The sequence below is a fragment of the Myiozetetes cayanensis genome, unplaced genomic scaffold (genome assembly GCF_022539395.1).
Source record: "Myiozetetes cayanensis isolate MyiCay16 unplaced genomic scaffold, myiCay2020 scf2-11, whole genome shotgun sequence".
Taxonomy (NCBI): Eukaryota; Metazoa; Chordata; class Aves; order Passeriformes; family Tyrannidae; genus Myiozetetes; species Myiozetetes cayanensis.
In genome coordinates this window covers 411,862-439,801 of record NW_026087411.1, presented here as the reverse complement: position 1 = coordinate 439,801, position 27,940 = coordinate 411,862, and the positions used below count along the sequence as shown (strand labels likewise).

Here is a 27,940-nt window from a genome sequence, read left to right as displayed (position 1 = left end):
GCGTCAGGAGGGGAATCTCAGGGGGCAGGGTTACTGTCAGAGCAGGTCAGAGAGAGCACACGTACAGCGGGTAGGAGCTGTGATGTTTATTTGGTATTTACATTTCCTTTGCCCATAAAGGGACGAGCAGTGCTTCAGCCCGCAGCACACTCACTGTGTGCAGGACCACACTTTCATTTCTCCCCAGAAGGCAGCAGGGAATCTCACTCACAGAAGTCATTGAAGTCGTCTGAGCTGGCGCTGTGGGTCTGCGGGCGCAGGGCGGCCTCGAGCTCGGAGCTGCTGTCGTCCGATTCGCCCCAGAACGCTGCGGGTGGGGACACAGAAACCACAGAGGTAAAATCCTTCCCAGGGGGTGCCCTCTGTCACAGACACCATCAGTGGACAGCTCTCCCCAGGCCCCGTGGCTGATGCAGGAGGGGCAGTCTGAAGCCCCCAGCCCAGGTCGTGTGTCCGGCCCCGCGCGGTGTCCAGGGCGGAGCGGCTGTGCCCGGACAGCGGGTTCATTCAGCGCTCCCACTCCATTGTGCCTCAAGGTAGCTGGGGAGAACATTTCCACTCCAAGCAATTTACTTGACCAGCTGCTGCCTGAATTGCAGCTTTGTCTATTCTCTTCCCCTTTCTCCTGCTGCTGCTTGACCCCGCGGTGAAGTCACCAGCGAGAAATGACATCACAGAGTTGGCACAAACATGGCAGTGACGTCACGAGTGAAAAATCACCACTGGGAGATCAGATCATATCCAGGCAGGCCTCATCTCAACAGAAGACTTGGCTTTAACTGGCAGCTCAGGGAACTGGCAAACCCTTTCCCTGACATCAACAGAAACCTCCCACAATTCAGAGTGCCCGAAAGATTCCTTAATATGTAAATTCATTTGGCCCATGGATAAAACACTGTGGGAAGTGTGGCATGTGAAGTCAAGGCTGCAGTGCCTGACAGAGCTGTGCTCTCTGTTCCCAACCATTCCAGGGGCTGCTGGCTCTCCAAAGGCAGTGCCTGGAATGAGGCCCAGGGACGGAGGTGGCGGAGGGAGGCAGGCTGTCACACTCACACACACTGCAGCTCGTGTTTGAGGCCCTGCTAAGGCCTCTGATGGCACCAGCTCCATGAATACCTTATCTACAAATGCAGCAGCTGCATCTTTCATCCTCCATCCCGGCCCCCTGGGCCGCAGGGCTGTGCTCCACCAGGAACATCAGAGCGAGCACTGCACTCGCTCCCACGTGGAACGGCTCCAAGAAAGGGGCCAGGGATGTGAGAGCCTTTCAAGTGGCACCAAAGCAGCCATTGCTGATGGCATTCGTACCTGGGTTCAGTGCCGCGCCATTCCAGACTGCCAAGCACCTGGAGGGAGGCTCCAGGCAAAGGACACCCAGCACTGCCTCGCTGGCAGGACACTCCGTTAGAGATGTCTGCAGGCCCCAGGGAGCCTTGGGATGGGTAAAGGGGAAAACTGGGATGCTGGGGAGTGAAAACATGCAGGGCCCAGACACCAACTCAGAACAAAACCAGCCTGGCGATGGACAAAACCATCCAGCTGCACCCCTGTCCCGCTGTGGCCCTTGGGAAAACCGGGGAAACCTCAGGTTTTTCCTTCTCTGGGTCTCCTCCACTTGCAGTTCATGGTCATTTGATTAAAACCTGTAAAGATCCCGACTCCTTCCACACCACCCACACCTCCTCTCTGTCCTGGACTTTGTTCTCCTCAGCTCCCTGCTGGCTCCAGGGCAATGCCACACTTTCCTGTCTCCATACTTTATACAGGTCCTAATGTAGTTCTGGGAGGGCTTTTACAGTATAAATTACACAAGACACTGATTTTCAGCAGTGTAACACTTGTCTCTTACCTTTGGACTTTATGGCAGTTACCGTCTCCTTCCGTGTCTCAGTCCTGTAAAAGATTTCAAATAATCAGCAAAATGTCACAGATTAAAAGTGACTTTTTTAAAAAATACTGTGAAATTGTTTAAAAAAAATGTCAGTAACTTCTGTAACTACTTTTTTTTTTTTTTTAAAAATAACTATTTTATCAAGGGTTTCTTCACCTTAAAGGTGGAGAAATCCACATGCAGCAGGAACACTGGTCCGGCTGTTCCTGGAGTCATTCCCAGGTAACGGCACTGACCTACACCAGCACTGAATCAAGGTACAAAGGAGCAGGGCCCTGTCGAGCTTTTGCAGCCTTCCAGAGCACACTAAATATGTAAAGACAAAATCCAAACAAAAACAAAAGCACCCCAGTGATGCTCCTGCACTTCCTTCCTTCCCTTCCTCCCTGTGCGCTCCTCTGGCCCCACGCGATTCCCGATTCCCGGCTGTCCCCCGGCCCCATGGAAATGTGCAATCTCCGCTGCCTTTGATCCACCTTGATGTGTGTGCAGCCTGAGTCTGCTCTGGTAAATGGCTGCTCTTGTGTGTGGAGCATCACAGGCCCTTTTGAATCTCTCAAACAAGCTGGAATCATTTTGATCCTTTGTGTGCAGCGCGTGCATTGTGCTGGGGCTGTGGAATAATCACACGGGGGCAACCATGGGGGAGAATTAACTGTTACAGCAACAGCCCCGCAAGAAGCCCTAAAAATAAACCTTCAGCTGATTTTAATAAGGAAGATCAAATAGGAGGTATTTGGGCCATCACTGGGCCAACCAGTGAAATACAAGCCAGTGTCAAGGTGCAGTTGGAAGCTGTGGGCACGGCCACAACAGGACTCAGTCAGGTCTGAAATGTCCTGCCATTTGCTGTGTTTTATGTGAAAACGTGGCAGCCAATACAGAAGTCCTTAAAGTGGGGAGTTAAAAACATTTCAACATTGTGAAGGCATCTGTGAAGTAAACAAAGAAAAAAAAAGCAGGGATGATTTCTTTGCTTGTGTTACTCCCTGGAAGCCAGAATTTGGGATTGCAGCTGGAAAACCACACGTAGAGCAGGGAGTTTCATACACTGCAGCTACCAGGGTGCAGCCACTCTTCCTTTTAACCCACAGAAAGCTCACACTGCTCAAATCCCATTCCTTCTCCTCAGGCTGTGAATGCCACTGGCACACAGGCTCCCTCTTTGTGAACAGAAACTCCCAGAACATTAAACCCAGCCCAGGTTCCCCCAAGATGCCAACCAAGGCCTAAGTGCCAATACCAAGTGACAGCACCAGTAAAGTACTCACAGTGATACCACTAATTATTAATGTATTCAGTAAGAAACTATAAAAGGTTGGGCTCCAAACATTTCTCCAACATTCCTCGAGCGCACCATCCCAACGGATGCCAACGGAGCAAGGCCCATCCCACCGCCTCGACTCATCCCCCGGCCTGACCCTCCCAGATCCATTTACACATTTGCTCCTTCCCCTAAAATAATTCCAAACTCAACCCAGGCTCTAACAAAGAAAAAAACCCAAACCAGTTTCACTTCAAAGGGCCTTTTAATCTCTCCATTTCTCTGATGAAACAGGCCTTTTTTTTGTATTGAAGATGCTGCAACAGTAAGAAATTAAAAAGCTCCAAGAAAGTATCTTTTCCTCCATAAGAAAAATTAATATTAAGAGGAAAATACCAGGACAACAGGAGCCACCTTAATTGAGGGGGCTTGCTGGAAAACAGCAGAAAATTTTTACTTTAACCTGTTTACCTTCCTGCTAAAGCACCTGTTGAACCTCTATTTTTTTAGTGTCAAGAGAAAAAGACACCCAAAACATTCGGGAAATCCCAAATGCCAAGAGATTTCCCCGCCCTGGAAAGCCAAAATATACAGTAGATACACTACACACATTTAGAGTCAGCACAGATTCAAAAGTCCATTCATCACACCGGAATTGGAGTAATAATATTGAATTTCAGTAATTACACTGTAAGTAGCGTGACCTTTGGTTCAGGACACAAAGATTTCTATCGAGCTGCGTCTAAGACCGTTCGCTGTTTAGATCCAGCAGGCTGAAACAGAAAACCCCACTGACACAAAGACACCTCACAGCGCTGTGAGGGAGCTGTGCAGGAGAGCAGGGGCATTGCCAAAAAATTCACTATTCCTTCTGTCCTCAGCAGGCAGATGTTGGTGCCTCTCCCCACAAACCTGGCAGAGCATCACCACCGCAACATCGCTGTCCCTGCAACAGCTGGGTGTTCAGGGGAAGGAACCAGAGCTCACAGAAACAGCTGTAACAGTGGGAAATCGTGCTGGAATTCTCAGTCAGCTTCTTACAGAAGCCATTTGAAACAGAGTATGTCGTGGGGGAAAACAATCAGATCCTGGCTGGATTCTGGGTGCATCTCCCAGGAATCCAGACCCCTACAATGCCACTTTCTCTGTATTTCCAGGAGAAATGCATTTGTGCATCCCCTGAGCACTCCCAGCCCCAAAGCCCTGGGAACTCTCCTCGGAGAAGAGCAGAGATTCCCGAGTCAGGATTGGTTTGGGAAGGGGGGAGGTGGGGGATGCACAGAGCCCGAGTGCCCCCCGATGGCCAAAGCACACGGGGCCACGGCGAACATCGCCCAGAGAGTAATTAAGAGATGAATCAGACTCTGCCAACTTCTATTTGCATGTCACTACATCTGTGTTGGGTAACGGCTCCTTTCGGCCAAAACCCAGCCTTCAGAGACCCCCCTGGAGTCCTGGAGCAGATTAATCAAAGTTTAAAATACTTTACACCGTGTTGGTGTCCTGACAAATCCAAACCCTGCTTTGGTTCTCAGCTGATAACACATCTTTAATCTCCAGATTATTTTGAAACGAGACAGCCCCAACAAGTCAAAGAAAAATAAGCTGCCTGCATCCGAAATGGGGAATTCCCAGAAAACGAGTGACCTCCACTGGCCGCATCCATCGCTACAGCCCCCCGGAATGCCACACACATCGCCGGCCGCCCGCCTGCGCTCGGCGACGGCTCGGCCCTGACTTCTGATACCTCCTCCCCCAAGGGCCGCGGGATTCAACGCCTCTGCCCCGCCGCAGCGCGCTAATTCTGCCAGCCGAAGGTGCGTCTCCCCGCGTGGAAAGGTTCCCCCGGGAAGGCGAGGGAGGCCAGGGACAAGCAGCTTCCTCGCTGGAGGTAGAGCGGGCGGCGTTTGCGGGAGAAGAGGAAGCTCTGGCATGCACCGCCGAACAAAAGGGAACAAGTGGTCTTTACTCGGAGAGCAGCTTCCTATTAAGACTCACTCCGTCGTACATTATGCCTTTCATCCCCACTCAACCACAAAATGATTTTGCTGTAGGAAATACAATGGCAGAAAAAGATTTACATTGAAAGAATCTTTAATAATAAACTGTTGCAGATCTGCCTACTTCCCCATGATTTATAATACAATAAACATCGGATTCTATTAAGTCTCATGCACTGAAGACACGCACTGAAAACCCGAGTATGAAAGCCCTCAATTCTTCCCTTCTCCAGGCCCATAATAGTGAAACGAGCATGGATAAATGTGCTAAGAGTATCTCTTTGCATCTTTTATAGCTTGTGTGTATCAATCTGTAAAGCTTATTAAGAAAGTCATTGCTATGCAAAGCAGCACCCAATGTCTTTCTCTCGCTTTTCAACAGCGCGCAGTGTTTAGCCAATAGGGCCGGGCCCCGGCCCCTCATTCCGCATTCATAACATGCAACATTTGCACAATGTGTATCTCAAAGGCTGCTGAATAGAAAGCCTTAATACTCATGTAAACAACTGCAAACCAATTACTTAATGAATCAGGCCCACACATAATGAGGTGCCAGACAAAGAGCTATAAATGCATTTTTGCGCCCGAGCCTCCGCTTTAAAGTAAAATCCCTCAGCTGTAGTTTGGGCTTAACTGGCACATGATAATTATTGTCTGGGGGACATCAGAGGAGCCACGGTTTTTATTCCGGTCCGGCGGGGTCTGCGCCGGGGTCACTCATCAGCTCAGTGACAAAACGCGGCAAAGGAGAATTTATAAAGTGCCACGGCCGAGCTCGCAGGGATGTTTATTCTCAAGTAGTGGGTTTGAGACCACTTGTGAAAGCAATAAAGCCCGAGGAGTGGCTGCAGGGAGCCCAGGAATCGCAGCATGGCCTGGCTGCAAACATCTCTCCCTCTTCCTCCCTCCTTCGGCCGCTCTCCAGCTCCACGGAGCTGGGGCTGGGTGTCCAGAGGCAAGGGGCTGTTCCCAAACCCCGTGTTGGGAAGGCTATGCTGGCTCTGAGTCACTTAGAAAAGCCAACTTTAAGCCATTGTAAGAGATTTATTATGGTTTTTTTTTTTAAGGCAGCATCATCACACATCAGTGCATGACGTGTGCTGCTGCTGAGCACCGAGAGGCCTGAAATGATAGGGCAGAGGGGATGATTTCAAATCCATCACAAACAGAAATTTGGGAAAAAAAAAAAAAGGCAAAAAAAAAAGTACAGCATCTGATGGAGTCAAAAGTGGCTGGAGGCACTGTTAGCCAGCAGTGCAGCAGCACTGGGGATAATGCTTGGAGAGGAATTTTTTTTTTTTTTAATAAGAAATATTTGATTTTAAATTACACATTTTATTCAGATTCAGTGATCCCCTAAGCAAGTTCTCAGGGTCTGATCCTGCTCCTCCTGCTGTTCCAGGCTTCAGGGAAGGGCTAACATTTAACACTTCAAAAACTCAGCTACGGGAACACCCTTGCACTTTATAGCACTAGGTAGGATGATTTGGAAAATCACTCTCATAGTCCCAAAAAATCTAAAAAAGGAGAAAAAAGTTGAACCTGAGATGGTAAGAACTAATCCCACACAAAAGCAGGAATGCCATTCATCAATACTTGGCTACAGCCTGTATGTACTGGGTTCTAATTACAGAAACACTGTCATTTTAACACCAAGTGCAGAACTGCACCTGGCCTCACCCACAGCAGCCTAAAAACCCTGCAGGCAGCTCCGTGTCATGGACATGGGAGGAGTTCATAACCTGCCTGAGGGCTCTGCAGTCCCTTCCCCAGAGCCATCCCCGGCGGGTTTCTGGCTGGAGCCACAGCACCCACGCGCTGGGCTGCCCCTACAGGGGCACAGAAGGCCCAAAAGCCTGGCCAGCATTCCAGGAGCCAGCTGCATTATCCCCATTCTCTGCTGCTTCCCGAGCACTGATTTGATCCCTGTCCCATACCGGTGACGAGCACGAGGAGCATCCAACAGCGCTGCCCATGGACCCAAAGGTTACCACACATGACCTCCCTTTTCTCTCCTGTTTAAATAGAAGCAGCACACCCTGCACCCCTCAGGTGCATTAACACCCTCCCTTTGCAGCGGGAAAGGCACGTTCTAAACACCCAGTATTAAATATAACCCCGCTGAGCCCACAGGCAGCGTTATCAGTTACACCCGATTTACACCTCGGACACACAGAGGTGCACACAGACATTCCCTGGCTGCCCCTCTGCTGATCCCCCCCGTCCTGCCCCCAGCTGACACCGAAAGCAGCTGGACACGCTTGGCTGTGGTTCACCGGGATGTCAGCTGAGCCTTAAACAAGGAACAGCAGCTGCCAGACCACACCTGGCTGTGGCACAGACAATTCCTGAGGCGCTCAAACCCTCCGTGCTCTGTTACATAAACATGAAAACACGAACGTCAACCCAGGTTCAAGTAAGGAAAAAACAATTAAAAAAACCCAAAACATGGGAGCTTTGATGGTTTCCTGACAGTGTTTCTCACGCTGTGGATGCATTTCCAACATTACAGATCCAATGCCTTTACCTGGAGAAGGGAAGGACTATTCCATCCGACGAAGAACTGGTTTCCGAGTGCGCTTCCCGGCTGTCGTGTGTTTTGGAACTGTCACCGTCCAGATCCCGACCTGTGCAGCAAGAACAGGAGCTGTAAGCACTGCAATCCCAACAGCTGGATCCCCCCCAGCAGTGCAGCCACCGGCTCTGGTTGTCCAAGGGACGCCTGGAAGAGCCACACGCGTGGTGCGAGCGGAGCAGCGGCAACGGCAGCTGCTTCCACAGGGTCTGCTCCTGACGGAGGGGAAGTCAGCTCAAACCAGGCAAACAACACTCCCTGCCCAGCAATCAGGCTGTGAGGGGGATTTCTTCCACACTGGGAAAGCTTTACACCTTTTGCCTCACTTTAGAAACAGGAGCAAACACGGAGCTTCCCTTCAGGACTGTTTTGGATCACAGCAACTCTAAGCAAAACTTAAAGGATTTCTGGAGTAATTTTACCTTTTTTTTTTTTTTTTAATCCCCAAGTTCCCATTTACTTTAATCTGAAGCAGGGTTATTTTTGTTCTCCTTCCCCTTAAGTATAGATTATTTTGAAATGCTACAGTTCTTTCAATATTATTTGATATTTCAGTGTTTTCAACCATTCCCTTGAATTAAACAAATTATTACACAATAATAAATAAATAAATTCAATAAAAATTGGATTAGACATGTCTTGGTATTTTTATGACTTAAAGGGCAAACCAAGCAACTGTTTCAAAGCCTTTGATCCACATTTTCCTTTCTTCCCATTCCCCCCTGCTCTGTGGATCTCATTTCCATTCTGTAAAGATTTATTTAAAATAAAAAGGAAGAAGTAAATGGATTCATTCACTGGAGTCAGACAATTGCTTATCTTTATATTTGTTTCCAAAGCACACGATGCTCAGGCACAAATCCCACTTCACAAGGCTGCTTTGCCTATCTGACCCCGTCTGCCTGGAAATGGGAAAGGTGGATCTCCAGGTTGCTGGTTTTCCTGGGAATACAGCTGTGCTCACGCACAGAGGAACAAGCTCCTCCACCCTCCTCACACTGACCACTGCACTTGCAGTCGAACACCAACAAATACGTCCCCATCCTTTAAATTAAATAAGGGGATAAATACTCTCATAAACAACCCTCCCCAGTGCAATGCCTTCCTCCCCAGGGAGGCTCTGGGATGACCAGGGCACTCCCAGTGGAGCCAGCCATTCAGTGAGGATGCTTTTAGAAGCTGCTGCCTCTGCCTCAAGATGGAAGAATTTTCACCCACAAATCACAACCCTAAAAAGCCTCTGGGGTCTTTCAGGAACTTGAGTGTCAAACAGCCCCTCCTGGAGGGTGTCACCCAGACTGATTTAAGCCCAGCACGCAGCCTGGGGCTGTGCCAAGGCAGCTCTGCCAGCCCAGCAGCCACTGCCTGTGGCACAGGGAGGAACTTCCTCCATCACAGGAGTGGCAAATGGAAGATATCAAACGAAGGGAAAAGTTGGGTGAGACTTATTAATGCCTTTATTAGTGCACTCCAGGAGGAACCTCGGAACCTTTGAGCCTGCAGCTCAAAGGAGGAGCCCACCGGGAAGGACGCGTGGGCAGAGTGGTGGCAGCATTATTGGCTCATTAAAGGCAGCCTAAACGGGGAAGCAGAACCGGGCTGGTGCTCTTTCATGTTCCCTGACGGCATATAAAGAAGGGCTCATTTTTATTTCTTCAGAGGGCTTTTCCCCCTCGTTCCTAAATTGGATATTTTACACCTGGAGAGGAGCTGGAAGGTGGCACACAGGCCGTTGTGAAAGCAAAGCCCAATGAGTGGAGCAGTTACACCATTTTTATTCAAATCCTGCATAGCCTTAATGTCTGTTCAAATCAGAGACATAAATGAAGGGGGGAGAGAGAGAATCTGGTTTTGTTAAAGATTTAACAAGCCTGCCCCTTCAATAAAATCAGCAATTTCCTACTCATAAATGAGACTCTTAAACAGCCATCCAGCAAAACAAGAAATAATGGATTTTATCCTTTCTAATCTCACATTATTCACCTACCTCAGGAACAGCCAAAGAGCTGAACAATTTCTTTCGCGTGTCTTCCCTGATAAAAAACAAAGCATCCACGGAGGAGATGAGAAGGAGCCCAGATCTCCCCCGGTATCCTCACATAACCTGCTATCAAAGGAGATGGCTGTTATCAGCCAGCTCCTCTCTGGGCGAGACCGTGCACCAGATACGATGCTTTCAAAGCCAATTATCCCTGCACAGCCTTCCCTGAGCTCCGGACAGGCCTCTGGGAACAACCCCACACTGATGCCACGAGTTACCCCAAGCCCAGCTGGCCACACACAGGGGTTTCCAGAGATCCCATGTCCTGCTCCAGCTGGGAATGCTCGGCACATCCATGCCCAAGCCTCTGTGCACAGGAGCTCCAGGGGAGCTCAGTCCTCCCACCCGTGGTTCCAGGTACCAGCCCACACCCTAAAGACCTCCCCCTACATCCACCTCCTTCCTCCCCTGCAGGCATTAAAGAACCAACACAAATGCTTCAGGAATATTTGCAGAATATTAAAGCAAATAAATATTTAGGTTCTCTTTTTGGGTAACAGAAATAAAGCAAAACCCCAGAAGCGTTCCTAAAGTGCCGTCCTTGGCAGTGCATCCACACGGCTCTCACAGCAAAGGCCATCAAACCCCAGAGCCTCAGAAGGCTTCTGGTGTTTCACACCAAAGCTTCAAGAACTCAGCAAATACTGAAAAAACCAAACAAACAAACACCCAAACCTGTATCCCTTAAGCACAGAAAAAAGTTGCACAGCAAAATAATCTTGTATGGATGGACATCAAGTATCAGTTCAACTAAAAGCCTGGAATGAGCTGCTTGAGCCCAGAAGCCACCTCGCAGAGATGCAGCTTGTATTTGAGGCATAAAAAACTTCAGAGCTCTGGGGCCACAGCAAATAATGCTGATAAAAAGGAAAGAGCAGTCGGCTGGCAGGGAGGAGCAGGAGAGAACAAGGAGCCCAGAGAAGATCATGGGCTGAAGATGAATCGTGTCTGAAAGGAGCAGCTTGGCTTTCAAGTGAGGTGTGAGAAGCCTCGTTCCTGGGGACAGTGTGGCTGCAGAACAGCCAGTACAGCACCCTCGGAAGGGCTGGATTTAAACTGGAGTTACTGGGCTCGGTTAAGGAGTTTATTGCCATTTTGACACAAAGGAAACATCTGTGTTTGCTGCCTGCTCTGTGAGAGAGGTCAGGAAGGGGAATGATCACCAGGACGTGGTTCTTGCCTGACTGACACAGAACAGCCCCCTGGGGTTCCAGGCACAGGGACTGCTCCCAGCCAGCAGAGCTCTACTCCACACTTGCTCTAATGATCCACAGTCAATCCCTCGAGGAGACAATCAAACCAAGAACATGTGCAGTTTGCCTAATAATTCCTGGATCTTCCCCACGGAGACTGACCCCTGTAACACCGACAGCGGCCCCAAAAGGCTCGGCGACCAGATATCCTCATGGTCTGAATGTGCTACATGATTACAAGGAATTAAACAGGCCCTGTTCCTCTCCACCTCGGTTTGTGCCAAGGTGAGCTGGACTCTGGTCTGACGTTTCACCTTTGTGCTCAGTGAGCAGCACCTGAATTCACCCTCTGTGAGCGGCCCCACAGCACCAAACCCCCCTGGTCTGACTCGATAACCCAGCGGAATGCTGGGCTCCAGGTTAACATGCAGCCACCCCTTCTACCTGCAATAGGAGTCCTTTCCACTGCGCTTCCCTCCTCGCTCTCATCTTCACACGAGCGTGTGACTCCTGGATGCGAACGTGCCGTGACGGAACCATTTCAAAGCGCCGGCGATCAGACTGGGGTGGCTGCTTTTAAGCCCGGCTCCCTTTAATTTCTCACTTTTGTTATCTCTTGTTTATTGATCTAAACTATCCATTACTGCTCTTAAAAGCAGCGCCCACTGGAATCTTGCCTGGTGCCACAGCCGCCCTGCCTCTCTGTAGCTTCCCCAGACAAGGACAAGCCAACCAAACATCTTAAAGAACTGGAGACCCGATGGGATTTGGGAAACAACAAACCCACAGCAATGCCACACTCCTGTCCAGCAGCAGCAGTGTGGATCACACCCAACGTGGAAATCAGCTTAAATCAAAGTCTGTGCCACCTCTGCAAATAACAGTGGCATGAATTTAGGAGTCCTGAAGCAGCGTGTTTGCATTTGCAGTGTAAAGAGCAGGGCAGCCTAATTGCCTGCCTGTGCCCAGCCTTGGATGGAAGGGATGCTCTGAGTCAGAGTGAGCGAGCTGCGGTCACTGGGCTGATATATTCCTTCCTTAGCTACAGAAATTAACTGGATTCCCAGACACCTTCACCTCCTGAGTTGGGAAACAGCCCCACACACTTCCCCCACCACAAACCCTTTTGCTTTTGGTCAGTCCTTCTGTAGTCTGGCTTAGTAACAAAAGGCATCGAATACATCCTCCAGTTTCTAATCAGGAGATGCTTTGTAAACATGTGCACACCCACAGATGTGTTTTATAGGACACAGGGCTTGGCTTTTTAACTCCCAAAGAAAGTCCCACCACCACAGGTATCGCTAATTTTGGGAAGCAAGCAGAATGACAAGTGATACTGAGATATTTAGGAAAATCCCCCAAATCTGCTACAAATCCACATCAATTTGCCAGTGGCTATAGCACATCCCTCTGTGGATTTGGGCAGAACACACCTAGAGCAGGAAGCTGGGGCATGGGGCCAGACCCCAGACCCCCCTTACCTGGTTCTCCCGTTCCGGTGAGCCGGGCAGTGCGTTCTGCCCGCTCCCCTTCCCTGCTGTCTGTCAGGATGGATGGCAAACTGCAGGATGACTCCTCACCCTGGACAGGTGACCCATCCCCACGCTCTCCTGGAAGGGCCTCTCTCAGCACTGGCAGAGCCTGCAGCATTAAAAACAAAAATGGCCACAGCCCGTTATTCTCCACCTGGAGCGTTTCCCAACATACCTTCAGGCTTATCTGTACTTCCCAGGGAAATCTGCTTCCAGGGTGTTTCAGGGTGGATTCAGGAGAAAATTTTATGGTCCTGAATCTGCTCCCTGCTCACTGATCTGACAGTGAGTTAGAACAGAAGACAGAGTTCAGTGATCAGAGACGAAGAAGGCGGACCTGCTGCTGGTCATCATTAACCTTCCACAGACCAGAGGTGCTGACAGGGATGGAGCTGACAGACTCAACAGCTCTATTTGTGCATCAGGAGCTCAAAGGGCCCTTTCTGCACCTTCCCCTGCAGCCCAGCTGTGCAGCACCACCACCCAGTGGGGCTCCCAGAACACCCAAAAGCCCTCAGAGAAAGAAGTCACCACCATGGGCCAAAAACATGAATTATAAATTGCAGGTGCCCACCTGGTTGTCCTGTGCCTCCTCGCCCCAAGCCAGCAGGCTGTCAGACATCTCCGACACTCCCTCCGGGGCCTGAGCCCGGTGCTGTTCCAGGAGCAGGGAATGGTGGCTCAGGTGACTCTGCAGCACATCCGTGTCCCTGAGGAACAAAGCCGGCACCGTCAGGGGACACCCCGCGCGTGACACCCATCGGTCTGGACAAGGGGGTCAGCACATGGTGGGAAAAGCTATCACACATTTGTCAGTGAGCATTTCTGAATTGAAAAGTGGTATTTAAAGGGGAAACTCTAAGAAATCATTTGTGCCTTCTGCAAATGTGAGGAAGTCAGGTAGGGGTGACCATGGTCATGATGTCTGTCCCTGTCCTGAGGCTCAGGATCCAGACACACCTCTTCCTTCCTGCATCCCTATCCCAGCGCTGAGGCCTCCCTCCATAGGGCACAGCTGAGCACCCACTGCCCCAGGCTTGTCTTTTGACCTAGAAAATCTCAGTACTGCGACCTCGTTTGCTAAAGATGTTTGTTTTTCCAGTTGCTCCAGCGAAGTTTCACAGAGGAGTGAATTCCAATTAACTCCACAAGTGTTTGTCCCTAAGAAACCATTCAGGAGACACAACAAGGTATTAGTGCTGGCAGGAGTATCAGCCTCGGCAGGAGAGCCAGGTATGGGCAGAGAGCCCCTCCTTCAGCGCTCAGAGTGCCCCGATCCTGCCAGCACTTGAGCACCGCGGAGCCTGACACGGGAGGGAGGGCTAGACAGGAGCTGAGCAAGGACAGAATGGAAATTGTTTTCGTTCCTGTGTTAAAGAGACTGAAAAAAACCCCAGCTAATTCTTGCTCGTCCTTGTGGCATATGCACTGGGAAAAAAAAACCAAACCCAAACACTTCGAATAGCTGCACTTTGCTGTTTTTAAAGGCCACGTGCATCTTCTGCCTGGCAGAAAAATAAAACTGCTTCTCAGAATCGTATTCCCTGTCCATATGTGCCAGAGCCTGGCATTGCAGATCACAGGAGTGACTGCCTGAGAAGTCTCTGGAGTTACTGTGTTGCCCTGCCAGCATCCCAGGATGGACAAATAGGGCTTGGAGCCACCCGAGGTGCACAGGTATTGTAAATGCATCCCCATCGCACCCCTTGGAAAAAAAATATCCTCGTCTGAGCTTTTCAAAGCAAACAGCAAAACCACATTGCCTGAGCTGTGTAGGAAGGGAAAGAAAAAAAAAGGCACACGAGCAAACAAACCATCAGAAAAATCAGCCCGGGCTGAGATGCCACATGGAAATTACCCCTGTGCCGAGCAGTTTAATTCCTTCACCTCCACAATCGAAACAAATCTGGTGACCACCTACAGGTATGGGGACAGCCCGGGGACCTCAGAGGGGTTTTGATGAGGCTGCACCTCTATAATGATGCAAATGAGGACTTAACCACTGAAACAATGCAGCGGCTAATCCTGGAACAGGGGGTGTAAATGGCTATTCAGGGCCCCGGCTGCCGCTTTGTGGGGCTCCCAGCCCAGGTCTCCCTCCACCAGCGATGAACACCCCAGCTGGGGCACAGGGAGTTTTATTTCTCTCCCCCGTGTGCAGGACACGTTTCCACAGTGAACCCCGGCTGGCACTGCCCTGGTGAGGGGCTCTGAGCACACAAACTCGCATCGTTTTCCCCCTCGTCTTGAGCTGTACCCAAAGTTGTGCTTTCCCTCCGAGTGTTGGGCAACAGTGAACAATTAGGTGGGAGCTGCCGTGCCTTTAGTCGAGTTTCCTAGACATTTAATAAGCAAAACAATGCCCGGGAGATCACATAGGCAGTTAAACAGTGCTTTCTCTTTTCCCCCAGCCTTACAAACCCTGTATTCCAGCGGCAGGCTCCTTTCCCATTGTTTTCCTCCCGCTGGGTGGTCCTTCCAGGGTGCCACTCGAGAGGGATACAATAATAAAAAGGGAAGGGGAAGGAAGGGACACCAACATAAAGAAAAACAAAATGTATGACAATCTGCAGCAGGCTACGGATCAGAGGTCAGCAAACAAGAGGTCCTTCTCTTTTACAGGTTGCTTCCTGGAAACAGTCTGATTAAGCTGACAGCTTGAATTATGTGTTACATTTTGTAATGCACAATCCATCTGTGCTAAGTCCTCCTCAATGCAGCTGAAGCAGCACTGGCATAAGCTCTGCCTTTTTCCACCCCCTCAGCACAGGCCTTAAAATAGTCATCATCTTTCTCCACACTAATTCTCAGAGACCCTCTCCCCCAGCCTCTCCCCCCCTCCCCGGGTTTAAGCCTCAAAGAAAGGGCTGGGTGCTGCAAGGAATGGTAAGAGGACACGGAGTCTTTCCCCTTGGAGTCCTGGTGCCTTCACAAACCCCCACATGGTGGAGGCTGAACATCAGAAAACAAAGCCTGGGCTCACGTGGGTCTGCTTGTGAAAACATCCAGATCTTGTCAGGACAACCACTCCTGTAGCTGGGGAAGGCACCTGGAAATGAGGCTGAACTCATCCTGAGGTAACACATGACCTGCCAACTCTTAACCGTGGGGAAAAAAACCCCAAAACTCCTTAAAAACCGAGACTGGCATCGCTGCAGTAAGACAGGAGAGGCGTTTGCTCCAGAGATGAAAACCTGTGACCTCCTGGCACACAACCAGGATTCTGCTCTGCCTCTGCAGTCAGCCGTGGTCTCTGCTCCTTTCAAGGCCATCCCCTGTACCCATTTCAGATAATCCCCCAAAAGCGCACCCACGGCCCCAGCACACCCAGAGAGGGAACGGTGCTCCCTCTGGATGCCACAGCAACAACACTGCTGCAGGGGGAGAGCCCAGGTTACAGATATTTTGACTTAACAAATACACAGAGCTTGACACGTTTCTTCAGCCAGTGAAGGAATTTCACAGGAGAAAACCACAGGGGCTGGAATTACTGCTGTTGTGAATCTGTGGCATGATGCACTCTGACCAGAGAAAGCTGCATTCTCATAGTCTGTGCAACTTATACAATTGAAATTCATGTACTAATCACTTGGAAGCTTTTCCACAAGTTCTTTAGCTCAGTGATTATTCTGCAAGGCTCGAGGGTGCACGCTGAATTTTGGGTGCCTTGGAAAGCCCACCTGGCCACAAGCACAAGGGAACTACTGCCCCTCCCTCCACAAGATCCTCCGCTCCTGCCAGTTTATCTGCCTTTTAATTTTCAGGTAAAACAGATTAAAATCTATATCTTTGCTGCAGAAACATCCAGCAGTGGTGACCCCACTTCCCTGGCCTCGAGAAAGGGCAGCTTTGAGGGAGGGACCCTCGGAGCCTTCAGCCACACCCCGGGGACAGAGTGGTGGAACCTTGTGTGTGATTTCCCTGGGCTCTGAGAGAGCTGCACGACCTCTCACCAGCCACGGAACAGCGAGGCCTCACGAGGGAGGGAACAAAAGGTTAAACTGCCCGTGCTCAGCTCCCACTCCTCTGGCACAGACCTGGCTCCCCCAGCACTGCCGTGATTAACAGGTGTGATACAAAGGAAACACGGGGTAAAAGCTATTTACATGTAAATTAGGTGATGTTTCCATAGCAAGCAACAGCCTGATGCAAATGTGAAATGATAAAGTTACAGAAGTGTCTGTTTCTGCTCGGCTGTCATCTATTAACACTCCAACTAATCCTGACGTCAGCACCAAGACCACACGGCCAGGAATGCTGGGGGAGTAGATGCACTGAACAGGTTTAAAAGCTGCAAACAACCAAGATGGACAAACTCAGCCAAGTGGCAGAATTCATTCCCCAGGAGCACTTTACCCCTGTTCTCCAGGGTAAAAGCACTGATTTTCTCTGTATGTGGTCGCTGCCCGATGTCCCACTAAACCCCAGTGGGGGTCTGAGAAGGGGTGACAGTGGTTGGCACAGGACACGGGGAGGGGAGCTGGGCCAGCCCCAGGGACCACCTCACACTGGGCACTGCCCTGCTGGGATGGGGATGCACTTCCCTGTCTCACGAGGGCGTTGCAAGGCCAAAAATCTGGCTGTGATGGACGTCACAGCCGCTGCTCTGGCACTGCCGTCCTTGGCCACACAGCCCCACCGCTGTCACACGGCACCAGGGGACACCCTGTGGGGCTGCACTGCACCATCCTTGCTCTTGTTCTTTTCCAGACAAATGGCCAAAAGGTTGAACCAACTGGAAGTTCTAGTCCACACAAAATAGGCTGTTTAGTAAGTGACAGGTACTTGCCACGCAGAGCCACTGGGGTAAGATCTGTGTACATTTAAAGAACAGGTATTGCATTTTAACAACAAACACCCTTCACTCGGCCAGCTCTGACTCCAGGGAGGTACCTGAGCCACTGAACCCCCAGCACAGGTACAAAGTCCTGCAGAAAGGTGAGAACTTGGCCCACCTGTGTGGGCTTTAGTGCCCTGACCAGCCCGGCTGATCCGCAGCCTCTGGAGCAGGGACAGAGAGTGAGCAGAGAGAAAACAGGGAAGGCCATACCTGTCTGGTGCTGAGCTGTCTGAGGGCTCCTCCTGGGCTGGGGTACAGCTCAGTGGGGGCAGTGGGGAGCCCTCCACAGCCTGGGCATCCCCGTCCCGCTCCTGCTGCGCGCTGGGCACGCTCGGCATCACCCCCTCCTCAGCACTGGGGGACACCGGGAGCTCTGCACTGCTCTCCTCCGTACCAGTCCACCAGTTACTCAGGACAGACTTTGATCCTGTAATAACAAATTAAAAAAGTAAGAGGAATTCATTATTCTTCCCAAAACATCAGCAGGACCAAGGACTGTATCCTAGTGTAGGAAATGAAACCAAGGTTATGCGCACTTTTTGTTCATCCCTGTCCCTCCACACGTGTGTGTGAGCATCCATCCTTCTGTTTCCCTTGGCTGGGGGTTTCCCTGCCCACAGCCCCGTGTCCTTCCACACTCCTCTCACCAGGGGGAGTCTGGGGAGGCTCCAGCCTTTGGGAACAAACCTGGCACTCCTCAAAAACCACCCTGGCACAGAGGCCAGCTACCAGACTAGATCAGCTCTGGGGGAGCAATCAGAGAAGCTGAAAAAAGTTTTTCTCAGGGCAAAAGAGTGCACCCCAAGAGGCTCCAATCGTTCCCAGTGTTCAAACCTTGCAGCAGAACACATGCCTGGAGGCTCCGAGACTCTGCAGTTCCTTGCCTGCTCTCGCTGCCATACCTGGAACGCTTCCCTGCAGCTCTCCCTCCTTGGGGGTGGCTGGTGTGGGATCAGGAGCTGAGATGAGCTGCTCAGAGCCTTCCTCACTGGCAGCCAGGTCCCCGTGTCCCGCTGCTCCCTCAGTCTCTCCACCAGTGCTCTGGCTCTCGGCACCGAGTCCCTCAGGGAACGGGGGCTGGGAGGGTTCCTGCTTCATTCCCAAACCTCCTGGGGCTGACACAGCTGGAGTGGGGCAGCCCAGGAAGTGCTGTTGCTGGATGGTGCTGTTCTCTTGGCACAGCTGTCTCGGTGCCAATTCCTGCCTGTCCTCCAGCCTGTGGCACCTGAAACACACAAGTGGGACGGGGCTGAGGGACACAAATGGGAGCCTGCTGCAAGTGAAGCTTCTAGAGGATGGCATATTGGTTTCTGGAGAGAGAACTATCACAGCATTCAAGTGTTTGCCACAGCATTAACGTTACACAAACCCTTGGCATGCATCCCATGCATCCCAGTGTGAAAATGAGGGCCCAGACCTCAAGTGAGCTACAACCACCTGTGGCAGAAGCTCACTGCACCCCCAGCCCACCGAAGGGGGCCCAAGCACACAAAGGACTCAAACCCATCTAAACGGGGACTGGTTTTTACAAAGACTCAAACCCTGAAGATGCCTTCTGCTCCTCCCTGGTTGTCAGACCACAGTACAGAGCAATGCCAGCTCCTCAGCTCACACCACGGGCACTGCCTTTCCCTCCTGGGGCACCCACCAGTCACATTTTCAATGGTACTTTACTCCAAGAACTGTTCAACTTGCACAAAATAACGGGTCCAGGAGTACAACCACTCTGCTGCTAAATCCCAGTGTTTTAGTACTTGCCTTTTTTCCTTTGCAAACCTACTCAATCAGGACAATTTAGGAGGAGTGGCTACTGCCACCACCACCACTGCAGGGTCACCACCAGTTTATGCAAAGCCAAAATTAGCCATCGTAATGCCATTGTTCACACTAAGCAGGGCTTCCTTTCCAGCCCCAAATCCCAGCAGGACAATTTACAGTCACCTCCACACCTCTCCCCTCTTTCACTGCCTGACCTCTCCCTCCCACACAAAGTCAGCTGCCGAGCCCAGCTGAAAGGAAACAAAGGCATCTTGTCTGCTCTGCGACCAAGGTTCCTTAAAAAAGCTCAAATTCCACGTAACAAGAAGCAGAACAAAAAGCCATGAAGTTATTTTAAGAAGAAGCAAAGGTTTGCTACTCAGATTAAGTTCACAGCTTATTCCATCACCACGGCTCTCAGGTTCCTCCTAATTAATTAGCTGGTGCTTTCAAATGCCTCCTGCCAGTCCTGCATGGCTTTGGCAGCTCCTGGATGCAGTGTTCCAAAACAAATGGAATTCAAACAGGCACAAGCTCTTGGCAGTCACAGCAGACACATCCCTAACAAGCTTCTCTTGGACTGCAGAAAAATAATCATCCCTTCAGCACCTTTGGGTTCTCAGAGCAGAAATGTGACACATTAGCTTGGTCCAGGCATTGCTTTTACCAGCAGAACAGTGGCAAACCTGGAGGTGTCTGGCCCAAAAGAGCCATCAAATGGCTGAACTTCAGGTCACCCCAGCTGGGTGAGAACCCCAGAACAAAGTCTCTGCATGAACACACCTTCAGTCCCTGCCTGGTTTGGAGAGCAGGCTTCCCACATCCTCCAGGAACAAATCCCACCTCTCTGATGATCATTAAAGTGTTCTGATGAGAACAGAGATAAGAAAAGCCATTCCACTAGGGCTGACAGAAGGGCCCAGTGTGCCCTGGCAGCAGAGAACCAGGTGAGAGCTCTGGAGGGCAGGTCCAGTGAGAGGCCTGTCCCTGCCAGGCACTCTCTCACCTGGGAACATCCCTTTCCCAGGGAAGGGGGCTCTGCCACCCAGGGATGTTCCTGGGAGGCACCCACAGCCAACACACACAGCAGTGCCAGCCTGCACGAGTCCAGCATCTTCAGAAGGCTTCAAGGAAGTGCTTCCAAGTTGAAGAAGCCAGACCTCATAGCACAAAGGTTCCAGGAGCTCTGCCAGCCGGGATGGACCTCCTCAGTACAGCACTCCTGAGCTTAAGGACTCCCACGAAAATTGGGACCCCAAAAGGGTGCATATCCCACATCTCAAAGATGTACCAGGTATTCCTGATGGTGTTCAGGCCACTGGGACACTGACTGTCACTGGAAGACCATTTCTAGGATTGTCCTTAGTCCCCAGGATGTGTCACTGATGGGCTCCTCACACAGTCCCTGGATCCCAACCAGCCTGAAGGAAGCCACCACAACTGCAGTGCTGGTTCGTGGAACCAGGTCTGTGATCTATATCCTGGATATCCCCAGTCACAGCATGAGCCTCTGATGTTTTAGTACTCATGTTAACTTTTCCATGGGTTAGGAATCCCATCTCCCACGCCACCTGCTCTAACTGAGCAACCCAGCGTTCCAAAATAAACTTGTCTTTCCCCACACCTCCATATTCCAACTGCAATTCCCACCCTGCTGGAGGCCTGGCCTATATAGGTCAAGGCTGCTCAGGTTCATTGCTTTGTATATTACAGTTTAAAGAATGCTCTAAATTCAAGGTTTTTAACTTTTTAATCTATGGGGAAAACTTCCTATAAACTCAGATTAACGACTGCTAATGCACTGAAGAAAGGAAACCAAAAACCTTCCTCCTACTATAAAAACAAAATAGTGTGGCCTCTGTTTCTTTTCTGATAAGAGTCTTAAATACCAAACATTTAACTGCATAATAACATTCCCTGGCAGCCAGCAGCCTGCTTAGCAGATACATAAAGCAGGTAAAAGGGGAAAAAGTTAATTTCTTGGCTGAATGATTCCATCGGTAGCTATAGGGCAAACTAGAAAGTCTTTTAGTAAAGTAGCAGTTGATTCTTCTATCAATCTGCAGCACACACACTCTTCCAAGGAATGCATTAAATATGAAAATCATATCCCGTTATCATCTGTTCCCAGCTTTCAGCCCAGTAAGCTCCCCTTAATGAATGCTGCAGCCTGAGGGACGCGCTGCCGGCTCCTCGGGATAATGGAGAGATGCTCCCGTCCTGCCTATTCCGGCGCCGCCCGGCTGAGGGGCTTCCACACACAGTCACAAGTGACTACTCTTGCCAGCATGCTCCAAGTTATTACAAGATGTTTTTAGACATTTCATCTAAAAGAGCTTTGCTGCTTTTAGTGGAGGAAACAGCTCTGGTCTTGAACTGTATCATTTATATGGAGATAGGAGGAGGGATTAGGAGCCTGCATTACTGCAGATATATGGCAGCAGATATTTAAGTATTCCTTGTCAGTCTTTTTGTCTGTTCCTTAGATATGCAATCTCCTTCTGCTTCTTCTGAGGAAAGGTCAAAACACACAGGATTACAAGCACACTGCACGGATCCACCGCTGCATTTCCACAAACATCCCTCATTAGGAACAGCCCCCCTTGGTCACCACCATTTGCACACCATCCAGCACTTGAGTTATAAAACCCAACAAGGTGTGCATAAATAATTATTTTGATTTATTTTAATTCCAGCTCTTTGGCTGCAATAACTGCACTTTTTACCCAGGTGACTCCCCTTCCTCAGGCCCTAAACACCGTTTCACGCTGCACACGCCAGGACCGAAGCCCCCACGGAAAGCAATGCCTGCCCCTCCATGCACAGCTCTGGAATAAAGCCCATTCCCCCCCATTACCTGCTCGTTGGATCCTTCCTCCTTGTCACCTCCTGCTGACAAGCTGCCCTCTTGAAGGGATAACAGGCTTTTAATTTCCCTTCCATACCATGCCTAAATGGGAACAAATCCGTCACACAAAACTGGTGGCCAGAATCCACCCTCCCCCAAACCAACAGATATTACTTTGCAAACTGTGCACCTTTAAATATAAAGTCCTTGCAGCCTTTTTCACTCAGGCTACATTTAAAAAGCCAGAGATCCCATTTTGTCCTCATTTCCTGCTCCCCTGACCAAGCAGCGTGGCCCATACACAGTCTGCTGCAGGGTTTTCATACACATTTATTCATTTGCAGTTTAGGATCCTACAGAGCGGCAATAACTTGTTGACTCCAATTGACTGCATCCCAACCGTCAGCTGTAACCCTGAATCACTGCTGCCGTACCCAGACGGTGACTCGGCCGCTTGGGGACAAAATGACTTCAGAAGGTGTCTGTCCCCACCCTGCCACTGGCTGAGCCCTTACAGGGAGGACCCAGGGCAGCTGTTACAGGGAGCAGCCCAGTGGGACAGGCCCCCTGTTTGCTCCTCCAGGCCCAGCTCTCCCACTCCAGAGTTCAATGGAGCAGCGGTGACGCACTCGGAGCGGGACTCGGCACAGCACAGGCAGCACCTGCAATTAATCCTGTTTGTTCCTGATTGCAAACCCCAACAAACACATCAGGGCAGCCTGAAAGCACCTCAGCAGCTGTTCTGCTGCAGGTAACAGGCACAGAAACAAATTCTTAACACAATTCACTTGCCCAGCTCTGCCCTTGGCTCCAGTGGTGCGTTCAGTTCCCGGGGAAGAGGCTGCTCAGGAAAGCGTAAACGTGGAGTTTTAAGAAACAAAACCTCACCGTGCGGTAGGTAGGGATGCCCAGAAGAAACTCACATGTAACTCCTGAATTTTCCTGAAAGCTTAAGTGATTTTATTTGTACTCCTAAAAATTACTGGCCAAACTGCAGGCAAACACAGGGAACAAAAGTGCATCTTTCAGAAACAAAAGAAGTTTTGTGAGCTACAGCCACATAATAAATGTGCCCAGAGCTGTGATAAAGCACTCCTAAAGGGCATTCTCTATGGAAAAAAAAAAAAAGAGAAAACAGTCATAATTTCTTTCTGTGCACTCCCATGATAGATTAAATGATTACATGCTCCATAACTCTTCTGCTTTTCATAACTAGCATGGAGGAGGTGTCATTTGTTCAGCAGCTCAGAAAAATAACTCTAACTTGGGAAAGATGAAATGGATGGCACAGGAACATCAAAATGGAAGGACTGAACAAAATCCCACGTGCAGATTGACCCCTGGCCTGACTGGGACTCACACCAGGGTGTCAGAACCACCACAACCTGCCACTGGTCAAACTGGTGGGCACTAGGGCTGCTGAGAAAAAAAAAAAAAAATCCTTGAAACCAGCAGGGCAAAGCTGGGATCACGGCACAGCCCTCCTCCTGCTCTGCTTCAAATAGCAACTGAAAATCTGAGGAGGGGAATCACACCCTCTCCACAGTCTGAACTCTGGGTTCACTACAGCCAGGAAAAGATGCAAACAGGCACTACCTGCATTCCTGTTGTGTGAGGAATAAACATAGCTAAATGTTTCCGAAGGATGCCACTGCTCATTTCCCTCCCAGACTGCGCTCCCACTCAAACCTGGCTCCACGTATTGGTGGCAAGAGCACAAATGGCAGTTCCGTTTTTAAAAATCTGGAATCACCACGGCACGATACCACTTTGCCACATCCCAAATGGTTTGTTGGGGAACAGCAAGACAATATGATAATAATAATATTATAATTGTTAAGAAGTCCTCAGGGCTTGACCTTTTTTATAGCAGTCTGTTCAATCTGAAGTACTTCAGATCCCGTCTGTTCTATACCCTGAAAGAGGGATCCTGATCGAGTTTGCCTCAAGCACCAGGACACACAGAAATCTCTTTACTAGAACAACAACAGCAAACACTAAAGAATGTATCAAGTCTTATAGAAAGTTACTTCCATCTTCCGAATCATCTCCAAACCTGTGGTTTCCATGTGCGCCTCCAGCCGGCGGAATTCCCGGCGGTAGGACCGGTTCCGCCGCAGAGCCCACTGCTGGCGCTCGGACACCGCTGCCAGGCGCTCCTGCAGCTCCAGGGACTGCACCTTGGCCCTGGGGGGAAGGAGAAACTGTACTTAGACAGCACAACAATAACACAGAGGCATCTGTTGCACTCACTTCTCCTCACGCACAGCGACACTGACAGGGGAGCTGCCCCCGGGTCCCCAAAAACACCCCTTCTTCTGCACGTATACACACAGGTGTGCCACTTCCCTGCAGGCTCACACAGGGGCTCTGGTGTTCCAGAGGGTAAATGTATTAAAACACCCCTGTACGTGTGTTTTACGCGGGTTATGTTCTGGTATCACGCTGAATCAAAACGAAAACTGCACCTGGAGGAACGTGTCCTGGAAGTCACACGAGCAGCCACAGCAAGCCGGAGGTTTCACAGCTGCCTAAATCCATGGTGCCACCAAAACAGGCACTGAAAATCCATCTAAACCAGTTCTCACCCACCTACAAACAACATTCCCTTTCACATCCCCTTATCTGGTACCAGGGCAGCCACACAGCGTTCTTGCCAACACGGGAAATGGGAGCCAGGGCCATCTTTTTAAAACAAAATAACCTCCAAGGACATTTTAAATAGGCTTACAGGTATGGATCAGCCATTGTGTATTCCATCAGCTGCCTTTCTAATTCCAGCCTTTTGGCTTCACTGCAAGAAAACAAACAACACAGAGTAAGATAAAAATATTTCACTGTTTAAAGTGTCCAGAATGCCAGAACTGAAGCGTTTTGCAGAGCACAGCCCCTGGTGAGCAGAGAGCTCAGCTTTGCTGGGAGTTACACACCGATCTGCCAGCCCAGCTTAGCACAAAGCAGACACCTCAAAGCTTTCCCATCTCTCTTTGTTCCTCACTGGAACGGGGTTACCACCACGCAGCCAGAGACCCTGCCCGGCCACAGCCGCCCTTTGGAGCCCCAGGGAGGGCTCTGGACCCCGAGATGGGCAGTTCTTGAGCTCACCCCTCCCTTCCTCCCCCACACAACCCCACAGCAGACCCCTTTCCATGCAGGAAATACTTGGCTGGACTTGTTCCCAGGACAACTCCCCAGAACCTCTCACAGGGACAGATCAACACATTAAAACACTTCCAAAGCAGCTCAGCTCTTCCCCAGCTCATGGATTCCATGTGCCAGCCAAGTAGTTTATTAAACCTCAGATGCAGATCACCTGTCCATACACCTGGGCACGCTTCTCCACAGATTTGGGCTCTCCCTACACACAAACACACCACTTCCCAGTCTCCCTGCACAGAGCAAAGGCAGGAAAACCCCTTCCCACTGCTCCACCAGAGAGATAAAGGTGTCCATTTTACCCATCTGATCCTGGCACTGCCTGGAAGAGGATCAGGGTTTCATGTCCTGTACACAGTGTAACAGCCACGCTCCACCCGGGATCTCATCCCTTCAGTGCCCTCCTACACAACAGGCAGCCAGGCAAACCCAGATCTCAGCATCTCGTTGTTACACTTCTCGAAATCATCGTGCTGCCTCAGTGGAGAACACGGATATCCCGATGGATGGGGAGGCCAGTGGGTGCCAACAGCCATTGGTTCCCATCCTGCTTCCCACCCTCCCATCCCACAGGGGGCACATCACGTTCCTCAGCTCCCCAGCGTCTGTTCCCTCCCTGCCAGCCAGGTTTTTCAGCATCCCACTCATCTGTCTGCAGCAGCCATTTAGGCAGCACGGGAATCCCCTGGGAAGGGCTCCTGGAGGGAATCCCTCCGTACAATTCCCCCTCTTGGCATCAGAGAGTCCCTCTGGGTGCCCAAGTGTGGCACTGGCACAGCCCGGGGGGCTCCGTGCTCAGCTCTGCCCAGCGCCCACCCAAACACTCCTGCAGAGTTCACCTGCCCAGGTTCTGCCACAGTTCCTTTGGTCAGTGGCTCAAGTGAAGCCCAGGGATCGTTCTGGCCACTCCACTGCACCACCACCACCTCCTTCTTTACGTGGGAAAACCAAAGCCCCCTGCCTGGAAGTGTTACCTGCAGTTCTGCACTAGGTCAAAATGGCACGGTCAGAAAACAACTTCTTGTTTAAGTGGGCCAAAACAGCCACTGCAGAGCTCTGTAGGGATCCAGGCAGCTCATTTTCAAACAACCCTGAGTCTTCAGTCTACAGAGAGACAGTTAGTTCAGGATTTGGGAGCAGAATTCAAGCTCTCCCACCTTGCCAGCCTGGAGCCTCAGGGGGCCTGTCTGGCAGCTTCCTCCTCACACAGCTGACACCAGCAGGTATTCCTGATGGAGCAGCCCTACCTGGTTCCCACTCTGTGCTTAGGACACCTCAGCATTGGTGCACATTTCCTGCAAACGCTGGAGCACCTGAGGCACCCAAAGCACCTGAGGCACCTGGCCTGGCTGCCACAGCTGAGCCCAGTTACTCTAATTGCCCAGTTACTCAGGGAGTTAAGTACAGCACTTCAGTGCATAATTCATTTACTCCATGCCCACAGCACTCAAACCCTGCCCTCCTCACTGCAGCTGCCCAAGAGTAAGGGCTGAGTAATCAGCACAGCAAGTGCTGAGCAACCCCAACAGGGTCAGGGGTGCGCTGAGCATGGGAGAGAAACTCCCTGCCCCAATTCCCTCGTTACCTCGGGCTCTTCAGAACTGACCCCTGGTGATGCTGCACACCACAGGGATCCCACCCTCCTGCAGGGTGACCTGAGCACGCAGCACTTCTGCATTCACAGGGGGCAAAGTGCCAGCACTGGGAAGTGAAACACAGCAAACAAAGTCTGCAGTGGAATTTAAGGTCCCGTGACGGATTCTGCACGAGTCTCAGGGTGGTCCAAGCACAACAGGACTCTTAGCGAAGTGATGCACAGCAGCTCTGTAGAAACACGAGCAAGTTTGGATCCTCAGGGCCCGGGAGGCGTTAGAAATAACAGCAGTGCCAATGTCTGAGCCCCAGCACCAGCCTCCTGTGAGACACCAAACTACCCGTACGCCAGGAGCGATGCCGAGGGGACCCCCGGGCAGAGCCCGCGGTGTGGGCGGAGCAGCCCCGGGCACTGCCGGAGCACCGCGGGGCTCTCGGGGGGCTCTGAGCCCCATCCCCGCGGGCAGGCGCCTCTCCCTGAATCCCACCCCCTGCAGCGCCCAAAAACCCGCCACGGACCCCGCTCAGAGACGAGAAAGGCGCGGCAGGAGAACCTGAGCCCGAGCGCGCCCGGCAGCGGGAGCGCGTTACCCGCGCTGCGGGCTGCAGGGAACCAGCGGAGCCCCGGCCGGGCTGGGTACCCCGGGTACCCCGGCACCCCCGGGGATGGACGGGACGGGGCACGGCACACCCGAGGGGCCGCACCTTCCTGCGCGGAGTCACCCGCGCTGGATGCAACAGCGCTCAAACCCGGCGGGGGCCGCTCACCTGTCGCGGAGGCTGCGGAGCCGGGGGTCGCGGGAGTCCCGGGGGTCCCGGTGCCCGGCGGTGCCGGCGGGTCGGTCCCGGGGATGGCCGGCGGTGCCAGCGCGGGAGGTGCCCGGCGGTGCCGGGAGGCGGTGCCGGAGATGGCGGTCCCGCCGGCGGTCCAGGGTGCCGGCGGCGCGCAGGGCCGCGGGAATTCCCGGTGTTCCCGGTCCCGGTGTTCCCGGTCCCGCCGGTCCCGCCGCTGCCCACGTGCCGCTCCCGGCCTGCCCCGCGCGGGACCCCGGAAGTGCCGCCCCGCGGTTGCCATGGGGACGGGGCGGGGCCTGCGCCCCCCGAGGGCCCTTTAAACCCCGCGGGGCGTGGCTAAGGGTTTATGGCTCGGGTAAAGCTTTTAGGGCATTTCTTTAAGCCCCGGAGGGTTTAAAACAGGTCAGAGAGCGCTGCTAGAGCAGGAGTGTTGAGATGCAGAGCGCTCGCTCCA

At 51.5% G+C, this 27,940-nt stretch overlaps 1 protein-coding gene across 1 annotated transcript; it reads right to left on the bottom strand.

The window, feature by feature from the left end:
- Positions 1-66: 66 nt before the first annotated feature.
- On the bottom strand, positions 67-27,691 carry KIZ (kizuna centrosomal protein). The gene is given in 12 exon segments (XM_050315774.1): positions 67-307; positions 1,850-1,893; positions 7,683-7,782; positions 12,446-12,605; positions 13,071-13,206; positions 17,547-17,763; positions 18,239-18,480; positions 18,482-18,561; positions 21,952-22,044; positions 23,973-24,129; positions 24,674-24,736; positions 27,460-27,691. Coding segments are annotated over 11 exon segments (1,362 nt in total). The 5' UTR covers positions 24,703-24,736; positions 27,460-27,691; the 3' UTR covers positions 67-203.
- Between the last annotated feature and the right edge of the window lie 249 nt (positions 27,692-27,940).